The 24,178-nt window shown below is 40.6% G+C and overlaps 2 protein-coding genes across 3 annotated transcripts in view; one reads left to right on the top strand and one right to left on the bottom strand.

Annotated features, from left to right (window-relative positions):
* The window catches only part of cdc42se1 (CDC42 small effector 1), a 52,159-nt gene extending 41,267 nt beyond the window's left edge, over positions 1-10,892 (bottom strand). The window contains exons 1-2 of one of the 2 annotated variants that reach the window (XM_033637360.2): positions 10,771-10,886; positions 7,610-7,708 (exon numbers count right to left, since the gene is read on the bottom strand). The gene's annotated coding sequence lies outside the window, so the exon portion shown is untranslated. Of the gene's footprint in view, positions 1-7,609; positions 7,709-10,770 lie in introns of both variants that reach the window. The other variant, XM_033637359.2, reaches the window with a different exon arrangement.
* Positions 10,893-12,880: 1,988 nt separating this feature from the next.
* On the top strand, positions 12,881-23,589 carry mllt11 (MLLT11 transcription factor 7 cofactor). The gene is made up of 3 exons (XM_033637362.2): positions 12,881-13,034; positions 20,484-20,659; positions 20,925-23,589. Exons 2-3 carry the CDS (start codon positions 20,492-20,494, stop codon positions 21,015-21,017), a joined length of 261 nt encoding a protein of 86 aa, XP_033493253.1. The 5' UTR covers positions 12,881-13,034; positions 20,484-20,491; the 3' UTR covers positions 21,018-23,589.
* The last annotated feature ends 589 nt before the right edge of the window (positions 23,590-24,178 follow it).

Below are 24,178 nucleotides of genomic sequence, written 5' to 3'. Positions count from 1 at the left end.
CCTAAACCTAACCACGTGCGTTTGTTGTTGGAGGAGAAAAAATGCTAATTGCCATTGTTGTACTGATGTAGTGCATTTATTTTGAAAGAGACTGTATGTAACCTCTCAATTTCCTGTGAAAACAGAAGTTCATCTTGGGAAAAAAAAAAACAATGCATGTAACAGGCTGAAGTTGACACGGCGTCCCAGAACGCCAACAACCATGTCGTATCTGTACGTGGAAAGTCCACGACCAAACATCGACATGTGACGAGGTCAGAGTAAGAATGTGTTGCATAATTTGACGTGTAGGGCCACTGACAAAGAGGTGGTTATTTGAGGAGCTGTAATGAGAATGCGTTGAAAAAGCTGCTGGAAACACAGCAACGACTCGTTAAATCACAACGAGTTGTGTTGTTTTTTGGTCTTGAACTGCGGTCTGCAGCTTGGCAGATGTTGTGCTGAGGTGACACAGCAGAGACTCCTGATGACAAAGTCAGCTCATATACTGCGTCACTTCAGAAACGTTGATATGAAACATATGAAATGTACCAACGTGATGCATTCATGGTTTGCAGAAACATGCAGTGCCAACATTTTCTTCTGGCGACTGGGCTGCCTGAACTACAGTGAAGATAAACATGTTGGGTTTGTCCTGAAGGTGGAGTCAGAGGAAACAACATGGAGTCATGAACATCTACAGGGTTTGTCCTCTGGTGAGCAGGAAGAATTTGTTTTTCTACAAAATCTTAAGTTCTGTCACAGGTTCCAACTTCAGGTCTAAAAACATTTGACACTGTCCAGCTGCATTATGGGACATGTAGGATCCAGTGAAATTAACTGGGTGTACATAAAGAAGAACTAAACTTTAACTACCTGCAGCTCTGACAGATGCTGCACAACAGAAAAAGAAACTACAACAGAAATATTAGAAACAGAGACAGCAGACACAGACAGCAGAGAAAGAGATGGCAGAGACAGAAGAGAGTGGTGACAGTCCTCCTGATCTGAGGTCAGCTGAGAGTTAATCAGCTGAAACAACAACAACAACAGGACTCTCTGTCAGACAGTGAATGCATCGCTCAGACAGACAGGTGGACCGTGTCCCTGAGGACACTCACAGAAACTCACATGATGACAGGTTTCTTTAATCAGCTGAGAGACTAAGAGAAAACAAACCTCTACTTAAACCATCACCTGAGACCCACTCTCACTGTGTGATGGTGTATCTGTCTGCAGAGACTCCATCCTGCCTTGTATCAACGGTTCAGGCTGCTGGTGGTGGTGGTGTAATGGTGTGGGGAATATTTTCTTGGCACACTTTGGGCCCCTTAGTACCAACTGAGCTTGGTTTAAACACCACAGCCTACCTGAGTATTGTTGCTGACTGTGTCCATCCCTTTATGACCACAGTATACCCATCTTCTGATGGCTACTTCCAGCAGGATAACGCACCATGTCACAAAGCTCAAATCATCTCAAACTGGTTTCTTGAACATGACAATGAGCTCACTGTACTCCACTGGCCTCCACAGTCACCAGTTCTCAGTCCAATAGAGCACCTTTCGGATGTGGTGGAACAGGAGAGTCGCATCATGGATGTGCAGCTGACAAATCTGCCTTGTTGAATCTATGACACCAAGAATTAAAAAGGGTGTCTAACGCGGTTATAGCAAGGTGTACCTAAAAAATGGTTGGCTAGTGTGTATATACATACTGTATGTATGCATGCAGAAAGTATGTACTGTATGTACAGTGTTATTGTGATACAATATATTTTTTAAATTGTAGTGCAAAATAAAAACATTATATTGTTGTTAATTTCACAGAGTATTTGCTTCTGAGGATATTTTAACTTTTCATCACTGGGTGAAACGTAGTTTCAGACAAAACTTGAATTCCTCAGAGAACAAACTGTTTTCTGGCTCGGTTCACTTCCTCCTGTCTAAACTCAGACGCTCACTTCCTGCTCCAGATTATCACTTCCTGTTCAGCACAAAGAGGTTTGTGATGAGGATCAACATGAAAGAACTCAAGAGCTCTTTTCAAACATTAAGATGACGTTCACGTTCCCATGTTTCATTTAGAAAATCAAGTGTACGTTGGATCTGACTTTTAAAGTACAAATCCAAGGTAAATGATCCATCAGAGTCCGATCAGGTCTCAGACCTGCGGTCCAGCTGAAGGTGTGTTTGTGTTTGTGTGATTCTTATTTTCCATGTGAGCAGCAATGTGAAAGCTTGCCGTTGTGTTCAAACAGGAGAGACCATTAAAAGTTGACCGTTAAGCAGAAAGTTTTTCCTTTAAACATCTGAATGAAAAGATTCATTGTGAAGCTGCTTTTCACTCTCTCTGCTGACCTGCTTTAGATAAAAGTCTCTGGGTCCTATTTAGATGGTCTAAAGCAGATGGCGGAGGGCGCATAATCCATGTCGCAAGTGTCATTGCTATTTAGATGCAGGCGCAGTTGTCATTTTCACGCCCTGCGCCCTCGTCATCTAACTAGCAAATGAACTTGCGCTTCTCTGGGTGTATTGGTCTAAAAATGAGGAGTGGTCAGGCACAGTCATGGCGCGTTGCTAGTTAGATGACGTAAAAAGCAAATGCACCAGTGACCAACAAAAACCTGGTCTAAAGTCAATGGCGCAGTATTTCGCTGTTAAACAAGTTAGTAATATGCGTCTCTAGGCGGGTGCACAACACGCGTGCACTCTGCTCAGACACTCACGGAGCAGCCACACATATGCAAAAGATAACAAACAAAAATATGATTACAATGTGAAAGGTTATTATTGTGCACATTAAAATATTTATCAGAAACACGTCTTAATGGTCAGTCATTAATCAGAATGATCTAATCGCAGTAATAATGATCATCATCATGCGAGCAGACCTCCACGGGCTGATGATCCTGTAAAATGAACTTGTCTTTCCCAATTGAATTGTGATCATTTTGGCATGTAAACCACAAAATCAAAGATGTGAAAACGTTTGATAAACTTTATTTTGACATAAACACAACAATAACCAGCTTCTGTGAACTAAAAACGTAAACTTATAGCCCTACAAGTACAAATGTATATGTAAAAAAAAAAAAAAGCTTTTAGAACGTAAAACTAAATCTTGTCAGGAGGAGGAGGAGGAGGATGACCCCAGCTCCACAGCCAGACCAGACGGTGCAGCCATGGGACCAGCCCTTCCTGCACCTTCAGGCAGGGGGGTTCAGGATGCTGGAGAGGGAGCTAGGTTCTCTAACCTACCGGGTTAAAATAAATTGAATAATCTACAATTTGTTGACAGCGTTTCTCTCGTGCAGGCGCGCTCTCTCTTTCTCTCTCGCAGTCTCACTCTGTTTCTTTTCTTTTGGCTTTTCTAAGATGACAGATGCTGAATATATACTCCCTATCTGATGCTGTGGCTGTTTGTGGCTGGCTGAGAGGGATGTGAACTTATTAGATTGCAGCTGTGTTAATCAAATCGGGTTGGGTTTCCGTGTGCCAAACGTGCCAAACGGTGCCAATCCCCTTTGATCTGACATCAGATGTGACGGGACAGTCGATACAGAGATACATTTATCCTCTCCTCAGCTGTAAAACGCTCACTCTTTCCAGTTGGTAGGTCCGCCATCTAAATAGCTCTCTGCCGTGCGCTCCAATCGCGCCTCTCTTAAAGGGAATGAGAGGTGACACTCTGATTGGCTTATGGAATCATACGCCCAAAGCACATCCATGACTAATTCACAGAGTAAGTCCAACCCTTTTAGACTCTCCGCCATGGCGCACAGTCTGAAAACGCGCTGTCTAACTAGCAAGTGACTGGGACACGCCCATGCGCTGCACGCCTGGCGCTTTGCGTTTTAGACCATCTAAATAGGGCCCTCTGTATCAGTCTGACCTACTCTCTGTTTCCTTCACTGCAGTAGAAATACTAATGCCACACTGTTAAAATACTCTGTTACAGTATAAAGATGTAATGACCTGTAAACTGACCTGATCGGAACTGTACTTCTGAGAGTTTCAAATGATATTTTAATGTCTGTTGATAGAGGTAATTGTTCTGTGTTAGTATTTCTGGACCTCAGTTCTGCATTCGACACAATGGACCTTCAAATCCTCATTAACAGGCTGCATGACTGCATAGGCATATCAGGCAAGGCATTAGACTGGTTTTCTTCAAACCTCTCTGACACAAGTTTCTCCGTCTCTATATAGGTAACTTTGTATCTGATTCCTCTCCATGTTCCTGTGGTGTTCCTCAGGGCTTGGTTCTTGGGCCTCTGTTATTTTCTCTGAATTTGCTACCATTCAGACAAATAATAAACAAATATAACATTGCATATCATTTATACGCAGATGATATCTAGCTCCGCTTCTCATTAAAACCTAGTGAGCCTCTAGTTAGGGATGTAACAATTACCGATAAAATGATAAACCGCAGTAAAATTCCTGACAGTTAGAATTACCATTTCAAATGTTAATTATCATTAAAACCGTGTTTGATTACCGCACTTTGAAAAACTCATGGTGATACTGCTCATTGCCTGGAAAAGCAGCAGCAGTCCCTCAGAAGCAGGCGCGCATGCGCAGTTTGCAATGTTTGGCCTGTGAAAACATGGCGGAAGGCACCAAAGGCACCTGCACAGACAGTGCTCCAGAGATTTTTCGCCCTCTAAAAGAACAAAGTCCTCGGCTGGTCAAATCGCTAGTGGCTGGTTTTAAAGCACATCACCTGTTTCTACAGACAATCAGCTTGTACTGAAGTCCACTGGTCAAGTCAAAATGACTGCAGATGGCGTGTTCGCTTGCTGCGGCAGGTGCTCCATCCCAGCCAAGCCCTCTGTTTCTGTTCCCACGTTGTGCCAGTGTCGGATGGTGGGTTGCTGCAGCATCTCACTGTATGTGCTTATACCCCTCCCACACACACACACATTCTCATTGACTGTTTAACTGGCACTGGTTATTTATATTACTGTGGTGTATTGATTATGAATACAGTCCATCTGATGCCGGTTTTGTTTCATCACTAGCTACTACAAATGCAGCTGTAGCCAGCATCTCAATATCACTATCCTCATTCATATTTTAAGAAGCTACAAATTATACTCAGCCACAAAATAAGCCTGAAAAGCTGCAAACCAGAGTGGAAGTACAGAGAGTTGTTGCACTGAGATAGTTGCATTGGTGTGAACTGGCAGGTTTTTAGAACATTGCAGAACAGTGCATTGCATGTAGCTACCTATTTCAATTAATCTCATCATGAATCTTTGGTCTGATCTAGGCTTAAAATGTTACAGTTAAATTTCATGAACTGAAAACACTGAAATATCAACAGCTACGGCTATGGCTATACTCCATCAATCTCGAGTTACACCATGGTCATGTTACCTAATCGCCACTGTCGCAATGGTAGCAACTTGTCAACAAATGGCACTCACCTGTCACTCAAAGTGTCCCAGCTCTTAATTATGTGTAACTTTAAGCCTTAATAACATTTAAACAGGTGAGTAATATAAAAATTCAGCTCCTGTACAGTTGTCATAAATATTAAAATTAAGCTATAGAGACCAAAACTGATTTTTTGTTCCAGGCTGTAAACATGTTTATTTCTCCTGTAAAGTTGGACATTTTAACATGGGGGTCTATGGGGATTGACTCGCTACTCGCTATTGGAGCCAGCCTCTAGTGGCATTTCAGTGTTGGCTTCATTTTTCTTTTTTTTCTTGTGTTTATCCTTTTATTTATCCTTCAGGATTTATCCTGGCTTCATAGTAGAGGAATGCTCTACTAGTCGCTAGGCTAATTTATACAATGTAAAATACCATAGGCTCATGCTAATAACGTTAGCATGTTGTATTTGTAATGAAAACCTGTTTAGTACAAGACAGTTTTTTTGTTGGTGAACCTTGTGAGTTGCAATGGAGCCGAATTTTGTATCACCACCTTTGTTAAATGTTACTGTTGTCCCTGGCTTCATATAAGTAGGGGCTAATTTTTACAATGTAAAATGCCATAAGCTTGTGCTAATAACACTAGCATGTTGTATTTGTGGAGAAAATGTGTCCAGCAAAAGACAAGTGTTTTGTCTGTGAATCCTGGGAGTTATAGTGAAGCTGAATTGTGCACTTGTGTTTGAAATTGTCTCTATTATGTTTAATGTGTGCTTTGAATCAACTAAACTTTGCAGCACTTCATAGAAACCCCGCCGCCAACTAGTGTTTTGAAGGTGTAACTGCACAGTGACACAGACACACCACTGCACAAGTACAAACGCTCACAACGGTGTAGGCCACGTGCATAGGCTTTGGCGTAAGCTTCTCATAGAGCTGACGCGCAAGTATAAATCGTGCTTTAGTCGCAATCTGCAACCTCACCACTCGTTGTCACTAAATCCTACAAACTGCCCCTTTAAGACCATCTTAGATTTGATCATTTTTATTTCTTCATTTTGTGAAATACTTTATTTTCTTTCTCTCTGAAACGTTCAGATCAGTTTCATGTCTACAGAGCAGGTTTGGGTTTTTGGTCTCTTAACAAACACAGCGTCATCAAACCTGCACACAGTCACACACATGTTAAACTGTCCCTTTAAGTCACATTAACCAGTCAGCTAGTCATCTTGTCTGTGTCTGACAACACAGTGACATCACAAGTTCACAACACAACAAACAGCAAGGAGCGATTCAACTTTAATAATATAAGCAGATTAAATCATTGTGTTATCTTGTGTTAAACGTGTGAGCGGAGCAGCTGATAATACTTCCCCCTGTGTGCGTGTGTGTGTGTTGATATAAAGGCTGAAGGTCAAGTCCACTTCATTGCACACTAACAAACACTGAGGTCAGAGTCTAGTCGACACCCTCTGCTGTGAACTCTGAACACTGATCCAGGACCTGCTGGCCGAACCAAAGACTTGTAAGTACAACAGAGAAGATTTTTTTTTTTTTTTAAAGATTTTTTTTTCGGGCTTTTTGCCTTTAATGTACAGGACAGAGTGAAACGGAGTGAGAGAGAAAGAGCGGGGGGGCATGCAGAAATGGTTGCAAGCCGGAGTTGAACCTGCAGCCGCTGGAGCAAGGTATCGCCTGTGGGGCGCCAGCACTATCCACTACGCTACCGACGCCCCAACAGAGAAGATTTACATGGGTTTAACAGGTCCACATTGCCATGGCAACAGTACAATCCCAAGACGTGGGCCAGTCTCCATCCAAAAACACTGAGTCAGTGAGAAAGTCCCTAAAACATCTGCAGGGATTTAACGGACAGACGAGTTCTTGTTTGAGGGGTGAGCTCAGACTGATGACACATATCTGCTGCTGGACCTCAACCAGGCGGCAGCACATCAACCATTCACACTCTGGTTAAACCCTCAGATCTCAGAGTTTCCAGAGTTACAACATGTTAACTGCATATGAATGCAACGTAACTTTCAAATACAAAGTCCTTACATGTGAAAACCCGCCCAGTGATAAATCTGATTTAGAGACATTCATAGAACATATCTGAACAGTCAGCGGCTCCGTGCCTCTAAACTGACTCTAGACCTGTAATCTGGATCTCCACACTGAAAACACCACATTTCAAAGACAGTGTAAAAACCAGGCAGCAAAGGGGCGATGGAAAGATATTTTTACCTCCTGAAGTTTGCTGAAACATTTCTCTGCGTTGGCCCCGATCTCAGCAGTGCTTGTCTGATCCCTCTGACCTCTGACCTTTACACTCCACACACAAATCTGCACCCAAACACCAAAATATAATATAATTATTGTTGCTGCACCATTGGATGCATGATAATGTAAGGCACGTTTCTGTCTCCTGTCTTACCTATAAATTTACTAGTTAAGAGTGTAGGACAACTGAACATCAACAATGATAGTGGCATCTCACATCTTGTATCACTCCACCAAACTGAATCATAACTCTCATTACCTTCAAACAAGACAACAATTATTCCCAATATCCTCAAATAAGACAACATTTAGTCTCAATGTCCTCAAACAAGACAACATTTAGTCTCAATGTCCTCAAATGAGACAATATTAAAGTGTCTTCAAACAAAAAACGCGTACCTCCAAAGTAGCAGGGTCTTAGCTTGTAGGCCTAAGTGTTGCTAAATTTGGTCACAATTGTTGCCATATCAAACCACAAACATTCATTCATGCATTTTCTGTAACCACTTATCCTGTTAGGGGTCATGGGGGACTAGAGCCTATCCCAGCTGACATTGGGCGAGAGGTGGGGTTTACCCCCCGGACAGTTCACCAGACTATCACATAGAGACAGACAATCATTTACAGTCACGTTCACACCTACGGTCAATTTAGAGTCACCAGTTAACCTTCATGTTTGAACTGTGGGAAGAAACTGGAGTACCCGGAGAAAACCTGGTAGAACATGCGAGTACTCTGGGTTTGAACCACGTACCATCTTGCTGTGAGAGGACAATGCTAACCACTGAACCACCGTGCAGCACTACAGACATTCTTAATCATAAATAAACAAGTTCCAACCATAAAATCAGGTTTTGGACCTTGTCCACTTTTGTGTCCGGGTCAGCTGCAGACTGACTTGGCCGAGCTGGCTTCCATCTCGTTTTTAAGGGCTCATTTGTGCTCAATGTTAGATATGGAGACGGACAGAGCCATCTGTTTGCACTCTGCATTTATATTGTTCTTATTTGTGAAAGCTTATCACCTTGTTTTCACTTATGTATGTGACTGGTGTCCGTAGATCCATAAATATACTAACGATGCCTCTAGTGTCCAATACAAGGAAGTGCATTTCTTTACGGATGGATAGAAACCTGATAGAAACTAGCTGTAGCCGTGTAGGAGAGGCTAATTTTGCCAGGGTTTTTGCCATCCAGTAGTTTTGAGTATGCGCTTGGAACATTACCAGAACAAAAACAGGACCTGCCAGGCACGTAGCATATTTTGTTTAATATTTAATTAAAAAGACGTATGAACAGGTGAAAGAGTCATAATGACGTTCAAACTAGATAAACAAGTTCTTTTTAATTATACAAACTCAACTGACGATCAACACAGGCAACTGAATTGAAGAAAATAGCCTGTTAGCCAGTTAGCAGCCTGTTAGCTAAGCTAGCACACTGTAATACAGTCGAAGTCCACCACAAACGTTCAATTCTTTTTTAACATACTCGAGGCAAATTCTGGACTCAACGGAGAGGTGGAGTTTCGCAGGCACATTGGATATCAGATTCCCATAGGAATGACTGGACTTGCAGTTGCCTCGTCTCCGTATACATACGTAAGTGGAAACAAGTACAGAAAAATTGGAGCAGAACCACCAGAGACTGTGGGGGCAGCGTAGCACAGAAAAACAAGATACGACCATAGGAGACGACAAAGACATTTAAATAATCGCAGAACAGAATGAATCAATAATAATAGTTATAATAGGGGCCGCACAGACCAACACAGTCTACAACACTGCCTCCGTCTAAAAGGGACAATATCACAACCTCCTCCACTGTTGCCTGGTTTGTTGTGTGAAAATTTTGACTCCGCCCTCTAGCACCGTCTTTTGGCTGTATCTATGCCAACATCAAGGAAACACTGAAGTAAAAACCCTTTTAGAGCCGATGTCACAATGATGTTATTTCATTATCTGGAGGTTAACCTGCCTCTCCTCCACAGGGCTGTAGGCTACATGGGAGTCTTAAAATGTGGTCTTGTTGTGTCATTGGGAGCCAGAATAGTGGTGGAGAGTCAGGTTTTGCCTCCAGCTAATAAAATGATGTCATTGTAATGTCGGCCCTAAAAGGGTCTATGAACTGTTTTTCATTGTATTTCAGGAAAATCGCAGACTGAATATAGCACGTTAAGAACTAATCTGTATCTACTGTAAGGAGCACAATCAAGTATTTGGTATCTATGAACTCATAACAAGTTGAATATCAAAGATATGCGCATATGCATTGTATAAAAATATAGCCTATTTTATATAGAAAACATTTAATAAACACTATATAGCATTTTCCCCTTGTTTTTCATAAATCCTGACTTTGAATATTGATTAAAGTGTGATTTTTGATGTGATCTAAAATTTTCAAAGCTGTACTGTTAGTTATACGACCCAAATCTACCCCTACCAGATTTCCAGACTTTAGAGCCATCAGAACAAATGTTGCAGTATTTTCCCTCATCAAACCAAATACAGCTTCTTTTTCAAAAAAGGTCCTTTTTTCCCCTCTACATTTTATTTCAAAATCAGAACCTCCATAACTTTTGGTTTATTTCTATTTTTAAACTTGAAATTTTACTTATTCTTAGTATTGCTATCATGGCAGCTTACACACAGCATGGCGTAAAGTATGTGGACATTGCTCGTCCACTATTTAAAAAAATCCTCATAATGGCTTCTCTCAGTATACACACACGAAGACAAACCAGAGGTCCTTTAAATGAATGTGTTTGTCAGTAAAAGTATTATTTATTTCAACATTTAATTCTGTTTATCCCAGCTGTCAGAAAACCATTACTGGTGCTCATACATACCTCGTATATATACCTGGTCAAAACTACGTGGACACTGCTCGTCCAGTAGCCTACTTTAAATCCTTATAATGGCTTCATTTAGTCTCATTCTACTCGTTCCCTCAGTCATATAAGATGTCTGCATCCCCTACTGTCTGTTGGTTTGTGGAGAAGCTTGAATGTGAGACCGAGTGAGAGGTCTTATTCCCTCCAGCTTGATAAGAAACACTGAAGGAGGTTTAAAGGTGAACTTTTCCATGTTAAAGTGCTACAGTAGATAAAACACAAAGACTCACCAGCAGACGAAGAAGAAGACTCAGAGGCAGAGGAGTAGCCGAACGTCACACTGAGATCTGCAGACTGAATCTCTCTGTCTGTCTGTCTCTGAGGTGTGGCTCCAACCAGGAAATACATCCACAGTTTTTCTCTGAAGGACTTCATTTTTTTCTCTTTTTCCTTCTTCCTCTGTTTCCTGTTGGTTTCCAGTTAAACAGCTCCTCCTGCTGACTTCTCACACTCATTACATCTCCGACATGGAAATCCGTCTCACACAGTTCAGCATGATGTTTAATGACAAATCAATATCTGGAGACGTTTCCAGAAGGAGGTTTATCATCTGTTACACCCAGAAAGCTGAAAAACTCTTCATATATCTGGACTATAAAATATCACACACACACACACACACACACACACACACACACACACACACACACACACACACAGAGCGCACAAACACTTTTCAGTGGTGATCCAGAATTAAAATATGCAGGAATTCTGTGCATTATTATTTATTTATTTATCTGGAATTGCCACATGCGGCTTTATCATTATTATTATTCAGTTTAATGCAATTTAATTTATTTTTTTACAGTTTTCAGTGGTAATTCAGAATGAAAATATGCAGGAATTCTGTGCATCGTTATTATTATTATTGTTTTTATTTTTTTAACAAAGCCATGAAAGCATGCCCCCAAAATGTTTCTGCAGTTGACCAATAGGGAGTGACAGTGTTTCCAAATAACAACGTGGTCTGGAAGAGATATGTACGTTAATGAATGAACAGCTGTCTGATTGACATAAAACCAGTTGGTAACCTATAATGCAGAGGTCATGAACTGTCAAAGGCCTTAATCCTACCCAGCTTTCAGGTTTCAGAGGTCCATTCTGGCTTGGACCCCGGAATAGCAGCTTGCGGCTTTATTTATTATTATTATTATTTTCAGTGGTAATCCAGAATTAAAATATGCAGGAATTCTGCCAAGTATTTTATTTTATTTTTAATTTTTAAGTGTTTCTTTTATTTTGCTGGTAATGAGTAGACAATATAATCTGCAGAAAATCAGCAGAGGTGTAATTCTGCAGGTGCCAATTCTGTCTGGTCTTGACATGTTAATATTTTTCATGTGTGGAGATACATACCGAACAAACCGGAAACTAATATTACTTTCAAAATAAAGGTATAACTTTTTGTTGGATTAAAAAAACATGGTCTCAGAATTATGTAGTAGCCTAAACTATATTAAAAATATGTTGATGTTGAAAATATATGAAAAGTTTCAGTAAAACTGACACAAAAGCTCAAAAGAGAAACAAAGAAAGGTTCATTTTAGGCCTAATCTTTCTTTCCACATTTTAATGTTTTTTTTTTGTTTTGTTTTTTAATGAAATGTATTCTGACGATTACTTTTATTACTATTATCATTATCATCATCACCATTATTATTGTTATAATTATTGAAAATAATAATGATAATTTTATTTATTTTTCTAATTCTGCCTATAATAATAACAATAATGATAATAATAATAATATTATTATTATTATTATTATTATTTATTTTACAGTTTTCAGTGGTAATTCAGAATTAAAATATGCAGGAATTCTGCCTTTTATTATTATTATTAGTAGTAGTAGTAGTAGTATCGTTGTTGTTAATTTTATTTTGTTGATGTTGTTTGTATTTTGTTTGTTTGCTGTTGTTTATATTTTCTGCCTTTTTCTTTTTTAATAACACTTTGAGCTGCTTTCTGAATAAAGTTTTTAATTATTAGTATTATTACCTCCCAGTGTTGAAAAATGATGCCTTGTGTGATATTTTCGAATCAAAATGGTCTTTCAATATCACCCTGCATGTCTTATAACTGTATTTCAATAAATGCTTTAATTTGACTTTTATTTAATATTTGTTTGTATGTTGAACATGTGACACTCTCTCAGGGACTACAGATAAAAGTAATAACTGAAGAATTTACAGTAAAGCTTATGTGCACGGTCTCTAATAGCTAGATAGTGAATAAATAAATAAATAAATAAATAATGTGTCGTTATCAACATCCAAAATTAATGAGTTCAACTTAAGAGAGAAACTTCCCTTATATTTTGAAATGTTTGACCGGAAGCCTTGGTGTATATTCCGGTGAGCTTGACGCAAGCGCAGAGCTGATTTAACCTGCAGCATCAGTGGGGCACTGTCTGAAGCGACTGACACAAAAGAAGCGACACAACGGAGAAGAGGAACCACACAAACCTTTATTTTCTCACCGGAAACAAGAAAAGGTAAGAATTAAGTTTATTTTCATCAGATAATTTTGAGCAGAACATTTCTTTCTGTTAATGCCGGTGATGATTGAACCTACTGCTAAGTAAACGCTTTAAAAATGATGTTCACCCAAACCTAATGTTACAATTTGAATATTTAAGGTTAATTTCTTAGATAAACGTCAGTAATTCATCGTGTAAAATCGGTTTTAATTGGCTGCATCATCGGCTCGCGATGAAGCAGAACACTGGGCCAACGCCTCTAATACAGACTGATCAATGGCACAATGTATCCATCAGTTTAAACATCTAATCAGTAACAGACATAGGCTAACACAAACGTAGAGATAGTGGCGACGAATTTGAATCTAAGATCTCTCCAATTCAATGATAAATCGCTGTGATTTGTCACAGATCAAACGGCCGGTCATCAGCCGGTAAGAATCTGTGTCAACGCCCTAAAATCAATCGGCCTGCCTCGCTGTGAAACCAGCCGAACCTAAAATCCACAGATATGTGAATGAGGTTTGGTTGCAGGTGGATCCATCAGTGTCAGGCTATCGGCGATGAGTCAGTGAAGTGTTTGAGGTTTATTTCAGTCTGCAGAGACGCCATGACCCAGTTTCTGTTATAGACCCACTGGAAGAGTAAAAATAAACATATTTTTCGACATATAAATATATATCTGAGTGACTGGTGGAGGACCACTCCCTGAAGGTAAATGTCCTCAGATTAAAATAGGCTATAAAAACCTGCAGCTGTAATTAAAGGTAAAAATTGTGAAAATATTACAAGAAAGGAAACAAAACATTAAACTTTAAAAACAACAAACAAAAATCTGAATTATAATTTGAAATAAAATAAAATAAAACATGAAAAATTAAATTAATTAAAAGCTGCTGCCAATCACATGGCAGCAACTCAAAGCATTTAGCCATGCTGACATGATCAAGACGACCTGCTGATGTTCAAACTGAGCATCAGAATGGGGAAGAAAGGTGATTTAAGTGACTTTGGTGCCAGACAGGCTGGTCTGAGTATTTTAGAAACACACAACACACAACCATCTCTAGGGTTTATATAGGATGGTCCAAAAAAGAGAAAATATCCAGTGAGCAGCAGTTCTCTGGGTGAAAATGCCTTGTTGATGCCAGAGGTCAGAGGAGAATGGCCAGACTGGTTCAAGATGATAGAAAGGCAACAGTAACTCAAATAACCACTCGTTACAACCAAGGTCTGCAGAAGACCATCTCTGAAACAACACGTCGAACCTTGAAACAGATGGGCTACAGCAGCAGACGACCACACTAGATGCCACTCCTGTCAGCTAACAACAGGAAACTGAGGCTACAATTCACACAGGCTCACCAAAACTGGACAATAGAAGATTGGAAAAATGTTGCCTGGTCTGACGAGTTTCGAATTCTGCTGCGACATTCAGATGGTAGGGTCAGAATTTGGCAAAAACAACATGAAAGCCTGGATCCATCCTACCTTGTCTCAATGGTTCAGGCTGGTGGTGGTGGTGTAATGGTGTGGGGGATATTTTCTTGGCACACTTTGTGCCTCTTAGTACCAACTGAGCATTGTTTAAACACCACAGCCTACCTGGGTATTGTTGCTGACTGTGTCCATCCCTTAATGACCACAGTGTACCCATCTTCTGATGGCTATATATAATATATATGATATATCATATATCATATAATATTATATGTTATATAGTTCTGATGGGTTGGGGGAGAGTTACTGCCTCAAGCTAGGGAGTTCAAGTATCTCTGGGTCTTGTTAACAAGTTAGAATGAGGGTAGAATGGAGCGTGAGATGGATCAGAAGGTCGGTGCGGCTTCTGCAGTGATGCGGGCGCTACGCCGGTCCGTCGTGGTGAGGAGGGAGCTGAGCCGCAAGGCGAAGCTTTCGATTAACTGGCCCATCTACGTCCCAACCCTCACCTATGGTAGTGACCGAAAGAACGAGATCACGGATACAAACTGCTGAAATGAGTTTCCTCCGTTGGGTGGCTGGGCTTAGCCTTAGAGATAGGGTGAGGAGCTCGGACATCCGGAGGGAGCTCAGAGTAGAGCCTCTACGTCGAAAGGGGTCAGTTGAGGTGGTTCGGTCATCTGATCAGGATGCCTCCTGGGCGCCTCCCGCTGGAGGTGTCCCGGGCACGTCTCACTGGTAGGAGGCCCCGGGGCAGACCCAGAACACACTGGAGGGATTACATATCTCGTCTGGCCTGGGCTCCCCCAGGAGGAGCTGGAAAGCAACGCTGGGGAGAGGGACGTCTGGGGTGCTTTGCTTGGCCTGCTGCCCCCGCGACCCGGCCCCGGATAAGCAGATGAAAATGGATGGATGGAATATATGTAAATATATATATATATATAATTTAAAAATTCAGATTTTTGATAGAAATTATCTAAAATCAGTTTAAAAATGAATTAAAATAAAATGAACTCCTTTTAACTATGAGCTACTGAGAGGCTTTCTATTATCGGTGCTATAAAAAGGATGAGTGGAAGAGCTCTGTTGTGATTTAATCGGGGAGAGACCGATCTGTGAGCCGTTCATTGATCTCTAATCACAGATATCTTATCAATATTCAGTTCTGACTCTTTATCTAGTCCCTTTTTGTGTCGTTTTTGTTCAGTTTTAGCTGTAATGTTAAATTCAGCACTTTTAATTGAAATATAATTTTACATTGACTTTCATGAAATGCATGTCAGTTAAACTGTGCACTTCTTGTCAGAGCATATATACTATTTTTAATTTATTTTGTAGGTTTAAACTTGAATTACTGTGAATCTGAAGGCCGTTCAATAAAAGAAGAGTCATGTCTTTGTTTTGGAGTATAAAAATTTAATTTAAGATTGAGTTAAATTTTTTTCGGTGTTGTGGTGAAACTGTGATAAACAAAGTAATGTTTATTATTTCAGTGCAGTTCTGTGTGTCGTCTGTAAACAGCCTGTTGAAGTTGCAAACACTAAAAATAAAACCAAAACAAGGTTTAAAATAAACCGATGCTGCATTCAGTCAGTGGAAATTTACTGACCTCACACAGACAGACAGAGACGGACAGCTTTTAAATCACTTACGGCGTTGTACATTGCTGCAAACTGTGGATACGTTAAATTTGTACATTATTATGTAGCAGACTTTACGTTTCAACTACCAGGGGTGTTTCTAGGATTTGAGGACATTGGGGGCCCAGCCTAGACCATTGCTGCTTTTATGCACTCTGGCTGATTACGAATTGTGATGTTAAAAATATTAGTAGTTGTTTGCAGTCAGTATTAAATAGAAACAGAATACTTTGCAACTGCTGTCATTAAAATGTAGATACATTTGAGGTACTTGTTCTGGAGAATTTCCATTTTATGCTGCTTTATAGACTTTGTATACTAATCTACATCTCAGAGGGAAACGTACTTTTTACTCCACTGCTTTTGTTTTTTCATACGTTTTTCCAAAGACTCTGATCAATAATACAAAATATAATCAACTAGTAAATGATAATGTATAATTATAGATTTAAACTACCCAACAGTATATCCTCCTGAGACCCTGTGTCCTAATATGAGGATGTCACATTTTGGATTTACTTGACCTTATACTTCATTCTTCTTAACTTAGGCCTGTTGTCCTCGTTCATAGACATTTTTTGTGCCATGTAGTGTATTTTACAATACACTAATCAATGCAAAAAAACAAGATGGCAGCAATCTCTGCCAAGTCAGTCTGCAGCCAATCCTGACACAAAAGTGGACAAGGTCCATAATCTGATCACAACCACTGCTCTACTACATCCTGTATGAAAAGCAAAACATGATCCTCTGTCTAGGTATACTGTGATATAAAACAGTGGTTCCCAACTGGTGGGTCACAGGTCCATTTTGAATGGACTGTTAGTGACCTGTAAACATGTAAAAGTCAAGTTTGTAAAAAAAAAAAAAAACACTTAATTTTTTAAGTACAGTGAATTTCTGGCACAGAGCTTTTATACTGAAATGTTGTTTCCTGCTGTTGAGTGAGTGACTAACAGACAGCTACTTGACAGAGACAGCAAACTTACCCGACAATGCATGGCGATATTGCATCGATACATCAACGCCAAGTATCGACCTTTTATTATCTTTAATTTTTGCAAATACACTTAATCAAAATTTTGGTACTAGAATAATAAAATCAGTTGCTTTTTTGGTTCACTAGATGGTGCTGATGTTTTTTTTTCCTGCCGAAGTCAGCAGAGGTCTCGATCAGTGGCATTTGGCAGGAACAGCGTTGCCAGGTGTACGATAATTATTGTATTTGTACGATAATTTGGCCCTCTGTACGATGTACGATCAATGATCCCAAAAAAGGCCAAATGTACGATAATTTGACCGTTTCATGAATGTGTGGTTGTAATCAGTATGCCGGAGTTTTTTTTGTGAGCCCTCAAGGCATCTGTTCCCATGTGACATGTTTCCAGCCAATCGCACTTTGCTTAGCATGAGATACGGGTGACGTTTGTCTCTGAACAATGAACACGATTGGCTGAATGGTCAGCTGTACCCACCCCACGAGGCGCTAGGACCCATCAGGAAGTCAAGCAAGAATGAGATTCAAAACAGAAGAAGAAGAAGAAAAAGAGGAAAAACAGAAGCAAGGAAAATGGAAAAAAAGTAAACACTAGAGTGACTATATTTAAGCAATATCACACTAGAGGGAGTGATGTTGTAATGTATATCATCACGGCTGTGATTCGGTCTGTGCCTATGACCTATGATTGCGAAGACATGATTGATTGCGAAGACAATTACAGCCGTGACGATATTCAGTACAACGTCACGACCTCAAGTGTGATATTGCTTTTATACAACAATTCAACAACAGCTTAAACAGCAATGCTGAGTAAGGAAATGTTAACAAAAGGTGATGAAAAAAATTATTTAAGTATGTTATGTAGCTCCGCGAAAACAAACATTTCCCCCAGTCCGTTGCCAGGCAACACAGCACACACGCCAGGAACTCACAAGCTACTTTGTATTTACATTGATCTGCAGCTGTGTAACTTCGTCCAGTTCGGCTGATGAAACGTTGGCAAACCTGGATGTTGGCACGGCCGGATTCAGCTTCCACTCTCCCTCATCCTCATCAGTACCTCATCAGATGATCATTGATAATTCCTGACCGTGTTCGCTTCATTTTTGCTCCTCTCCAGTTTGTCGAGGTCGTCTGATGTTACACAAACACACCTGGAGGTCTGCACAGAAGACTCCTGGCTTTCCTTTTCCTCGTCCTCTCCTGACGACCACTCATAATTTGATTCAAATGTAATTTTGGGGAAAATATCCATATTCTTGGTGTAACGCTATAGTGTCAGTTTGCATCAATGTAGCGAGTGTGACAGTTGGTTAATTAATGGTTGTATTTATATTTATAACATCTGTGAGCGGAGTGATTTTACTGTTACATGTCCTAGTGATGTTATACTCTATATCAGCACTCACGTACGGCATGCCTCTCGTCCAATCAAATTACTCGGTCGAAACTAACTGTTGTATAATTGCCTATAGCGCATCAGTAGGATTGTTATTTTGGTTATGACGGATGTACAATAATTTCCCTCAAAATACGATAATTTTGAGTCTCTGGTAATATAATCCTACATTTCCCACCTGGCATCGCTGGGCAGGAAGTTCATCAAAACAAAGATGGAGGCATCAGAGAAAGAAATCAGAAATGGACTGTCAGCATTTAAATCCAATATCTGGACTTATTTTGGATGTTTTAACACAGAAGGAAAGGAAGATTTAGATATGACACGTGTGATTTGCAAGCAGTGTCATATGAGTATAAAATACTCTGGGAATACTACGAACATGATGGCTCACCTCACACGCCACCATCCAGCGTTAGCGTTAGCTACTGGCGGCCACCTAAACCCCCAATTTCCACATACTCCATCATCTTAGGAGGTAAAATTGATGTTGACAAAGTTTTCCTTTGGGAAAATAATTTGCAGTTGGAAAAAAGGCGATAAATGGCAATATATTGCAATATTTTGTATCGCAGTACTCAGCATATCACAATAAGATTATCTCGTGACTCCTCTGTTGATTCCCACCCCTAGCTGGGAACCACTGATATAAAAGTTGACAGTTATCATACCGTGTACATTTGTTTATCTACAATATTGAAAAAAAATGCACCAAATTCTGTAATAATGTGATACCATGAAATTGTAATATTTTCTGAGACAATTCTCACACTGTGAAAATCTCATACAGTTGCAACCCTACTCTACTTGAGTCTTTCTCTTCTACTCCACTATGTTTATCTGACTACTGTCATAGTGTGGTATTTGTACTTGTACTGCAGTAAAGAATCTTAATACAAACCACTTCCTTATTTATTCAGCTCTTCATCTGATCACTGTTGTTACTGATTTGGGTTTTCTTTGCTTTCATCGCATGACCCTAATTTCATTGTGTTTATAGCAGCAGCACTTAGAAAGTCTTCTCGTTTCTTTTTGTGTTTTTATGTTCATTTTATATTCATGCCGTCTCCTCCCACGGGACAGAAAACAATTAATCGAAAGTGCTATATCGTAGGCAACTGGACTTGCTTGCATTTCTTGAAGACGTTTCGCCTCTCATCCAAGAAGCTTCTTCAGTTCTAACTGACTGGTACGGAGTTGCAGGTTTTAAACCCTGTGTGGGTGGGAACCCTTGCAGAGTCGTTGGGGTCACATGTGAGCTCTTAGTTTCAGAGTCGTTAAGGTCACAATGTGAGTCGATGACCCATCTGGCCACCATGTATGCAGTTCAGTGCAGCCAGGAATGCACAGATTTATACATTGGGGAAACAAAACAACCCCTTCACAAGCGCATGGCACAGCACAGGAGAGCCAGCTCCTCAGGTCAAGACTCAGCTGTCCACCTACATCTATAGCAGAACGGACACTCCTTTGAGGACAGCAATGTGCACATCTTGGCCAGGGAAGAAAGATGGTTTGAAAGAGAAGTAAAAGAAGCCATCTACGTCAAGCTGGAACGATTATTGTTAAACAGAGGGGGTGGCCTACAACACAACTTATCACCCACCTACAATGCAGTCTTGGGGTCCCTCCCCAGACGACCTCACACCCATTCACCCCTGGTCCCACCTGACCCTAACGACTCACATAGTGGCCAGATGGGTCAAAGACTCACATTGTGACCTTAAGCACTCTCAAACTAAGAGCTCACATGTGACTCCTATGACTCTGCAAGTTTTCACACCCACACAGGGTTTAAAGCCTGCAACTCCGTACCAGTCATTCAGAACTGAAGAAGCTTCTTGGATGAGAGACGAAACATCTTCAAGAAACGCAAGCAAGTCCTACAATATAGCACTTATGATTACCATGACCTGGATGACTGAGAATCTTCACTGACAAAACAATGAATGTTTCAGGTGATGTTCATGTCTCTTTATTCTCAGATTGAAACATGATTGAGAAGTCAAACAGCCAATACGACTCCTTCCTCTTCTGGAGGCAGCCAATCCCGGCGCTTGACCTGTCGGAGCTGGAGGACCTGGGTTTGACCGACTGCCAGCCAGCCAATAGCGTCAAAGGAAAAGACAAGTCGTCCTCACTGAGGAGTCAGAATGAGGAGGTGAGGCTGATTTTCTCTGTTCAATTTCATTATTATTTTTATTTAAACATATTATGTTTTCTTCTTTAGCTAAGTTTAATGTTTTGGTGTTTTACATTTGTAAGATCTTTTCTTTGCTCTTGAAGATTCTATGTATGTCCACTTGGGGGTTAAAGAGTAACTTGTACTTTTTAACCTGCACCCTATTTGACATGTTTTTGTGTCAGACACAGAAATCTGAGCCTATTGCTCATGACAACCTGTTTGTTTGTCTGTCTGTCTGCAGGAGGAGATGACTGAGTTTTCGTCCTTCAATTATTGGAGAGCTCCAATTGCTGATGTGGATGCTCTGCTGGCCGACCTCAACCTGCTGCTCTGAAACACAACGCTCTGTCACCTGACCTCTGACACCAGATCAGCATCACATTACCTGACCTCTGACCCTAGATCAGCCTGACATCACCTGACCTCTGACCCCAGATCAGCCTCACATCACCTGACCTCTGATCAGCCCATCATCACCTGACCTCTGACCCCAGATCAGCCTCACATCACCTGACCTCTGGTTAGCCCATCATCACCTGACCTCTGACCCCAGATCAGCCTCACATTACCTGACCCCAGATCAGCCCGACCTCACCTGACCTCTGACCCCCGATCAGCCCATCATCATCACCTGACCTCTGACCCCATATCAGCCCGATATCACCTGACCTCTGAAAAAAAGTTTCAGGAAGTCACCAAAATAAGAGCGCGTTTTTCACAGTAAAACAAAGCAGACAGAGGTCTGCAGAGACTGATCCTGGTTCAGATTGAAGTCCCATGGATTCACTCTCTGGTCCTGAATCATCTAAACATGTTTTTATTTCACATTAAGCAGTAAGCTTAGATGTGTTTGTAGGAGTCTGTATAGCCATGTGAGTCTGTAGCTTCGTCCATCTCTCTTTGGGTGTCCTGTTTTTGCTGAGTCCTAATTAAAACCCGTATCATGAAGCAGATAATCAACAGAAACTTAGTTCACCGAGATTAAAGTTCCACCAAAACTTTGAAGTGAGCAGAAGTCACATTTAGTAAAAAACACAATTAAATGGAATAGGTTTTTGTTTAAGACAATAAAAGTGTGTGTAAATTATTATAAACATTATGGTAAAATGTTTTGTTAAGTTTTCCAGGTTTCAAACAAACTAAGTGTTGTGCTGTTTCGCGTTTTTTATGGTCGTCGTTCAGCAGCTTGGATCATGTTGTTTTTCAGGCCAAGGAGCCTTTAGCTATCAGAAATACAGAGCAGGGAGACCCTTCAACATGTACAGTATAAAACTGAGTCGCATGTTAAACTGGGCAGATGGAGGTTGTCAGGTAGAAGGCCAGATCAGCCTCAGGCTGCAGTCTTCACCTGTATTTCCTTTTCAGGAACGTGACAGATAAGTTGTTACAGAAAGCAAAATATGTTGGATTCATGTAAATGTATGTTTTTAGACATATTTTAATTTTGAAAAGAAAAAAAAAAAACAGAATGCTTAGGACCCCCTTTGGGGTTCCGGAAGCCCCTGTTGAAGACGTATGGTTTAAAGCCCAGTTCAGACCAAAGATTCACAACAAGCCAAAACTGTTTCAGAATGTTGCAGAGAAAAGTTGCAGGGGTGTGAACTGGCAGGTCTGAGCTCGACTCAAGCTGACTGATGGTGTCACCTTCAACCCACGTCACCTGTTTCAACAGCCAACTGTCACGTAGTCAAGTCCACTGGTCAAGTCAAAATGACAGCAGACAGCGTGTTGGCTTTCTGCAGCAGGTGCTCCGTACTCATTGAGCCTCCTGTTTTGGTCCTTGTGGTGTGCCAGTGTCAAAGAGTGGGTTGCTGCTGCATCTCACCCCCCTCACATACACACATTCTCATTGACTGATTCATTGGCGCTGGTTATTTATATTATTGTGGCATATTGATTATGAATACAGTCCATCTGATGCTGGTTTTGTTTCATCACGACTGCAAATACAACTGTAGCCAGTGTCTCACTATCACTATCCTCATTCATATTTTAAGAAGCTACAAATTATAGTCTGCCACAAAATAAGCCTGAAAAGCTGCAAATCAGAACAGAATTACAGAGAGTTGTTGCATAGAGATCATACACCATCTCATCTAGTTGCATCGGTAAGAACCAGCTGGTTTTTACAACGCTGCAGAACAACACATTGCAAGGAGTTGCCTGTTTCAACTCGTGTCATCGCAAATCTTTGGTTTGAACTTGGCTTTAGAGATGGAGAAGCCCTTTCTCTCAGGTGTAATCTGAAACATACAGAGTGACAGTGAATGCAGCATCAGCAGTTACTAACCTTCACACATAAAATAATTGGTTATAGACAGTGATCTTAGTGAATCTGAAATAATGCTCAGTGTCTCCTTGCGTTAAACCAGCTTCATGAAAGCAGAACACCCAGGTCAGACACAAGACAGCAGGCGAACTCACTGATCTCACTGCGATACAGATCCCAGATCAGCCGTCCCTTCATGTCACCTGATCTCAGACTGCGTTCACACTGAAATAAGAAACCAGATTCTGATCAGATTTGAACCAACAACAGTTTGAAAATGAGATTAACCCTTTCTGAGGTGGACGAAATATTAGAAACACTATATTGATTCATTTTTGATCAAATTATTTAAATATTGGTTGATGAAATGGTTTTGTGTCATTTATTTATATATTTAGGAGGTTATGTGTTCAACCCTCTGAGACTTAAATTTTCATGTGTTTCCATTTGTGCCTTTTTATTTCTTTTATCCTGAGCTGCTTTATTAAAGGTCACCATCACTGTTTGGCCTGATTATTAATTTGTTATGTATGTATTTATTTCTCATGTTGATTTACTGAGCGGGCCTCACACTGGATCTACAGTTCATCTTGTCAGAATGTAAAAGCTGCCAACAATAAAAGAAAAATATCCTGTTTTTGGTCAACTTGTTTTTTATGATTAATCACACGCAGAAACTTGAACATGTTTTTAAGAGATGTCTGTCTGAGAAAAGGAAGGTAACAGAAAGGTAGTGATCACTATAAATTCATTGGTAAGTTTACATGGAAAAATAGAAGTAAATGTGGCATGTAAAATAATTTTTTAAGCAATCTCTAATTCGCCCCCCATCCATCCATCCACTTTCATCCGCTTATCCGAAGTCAGGTCGCGGGGGCAGCAGGCCAAGCAAAGCACCCCAGACATCCCTCTCCCCAGTAATGCTTTCCTGCTCCTCCTGTGGGACCCTGAGGCGTTCCCAGGTCAGATGAGATATGTTATCCCTCCAGCGTGTTCTGGGTCTGCCCCAGGACCTCCTACCAGTGGGACGTGCCAAGAACATCTCTAACGGGAGGCATCCCGCAGGATCCTGTTCAGATGTTGAACCACCTCAAATGACCCCTTGAAATACAGGTACATATGGGGACCAAGGCACATCTCTACTGTTAAATCACACTGGTTCACTGTGCACTTACATTGGCCTGTCTTTTTATTTGTTATTTATTTATTTATTTTATTCACCCTTC

The sequence above is a fragment of the Epinephelus lanceolatus genome, chromosome 16, assembly GCF_041903045.1.
Source record: "Epinephelus lanceolatus isolate andai-2023 chromosome 16, ASM4190304v1, whole genome shotgun sequence".
Lineage (NCBI taxonomy): Eukaryota > Metazoa > Chordata > Actinopteri > Perciformes > Serranidae > Epinephelus > Epinephelus lanceolatus.
The sequence above is the reverse complement of the archived record's forward strand: the minus strand, read 5'-3'. Positions and strand labels throughout refer to the sequence as shown.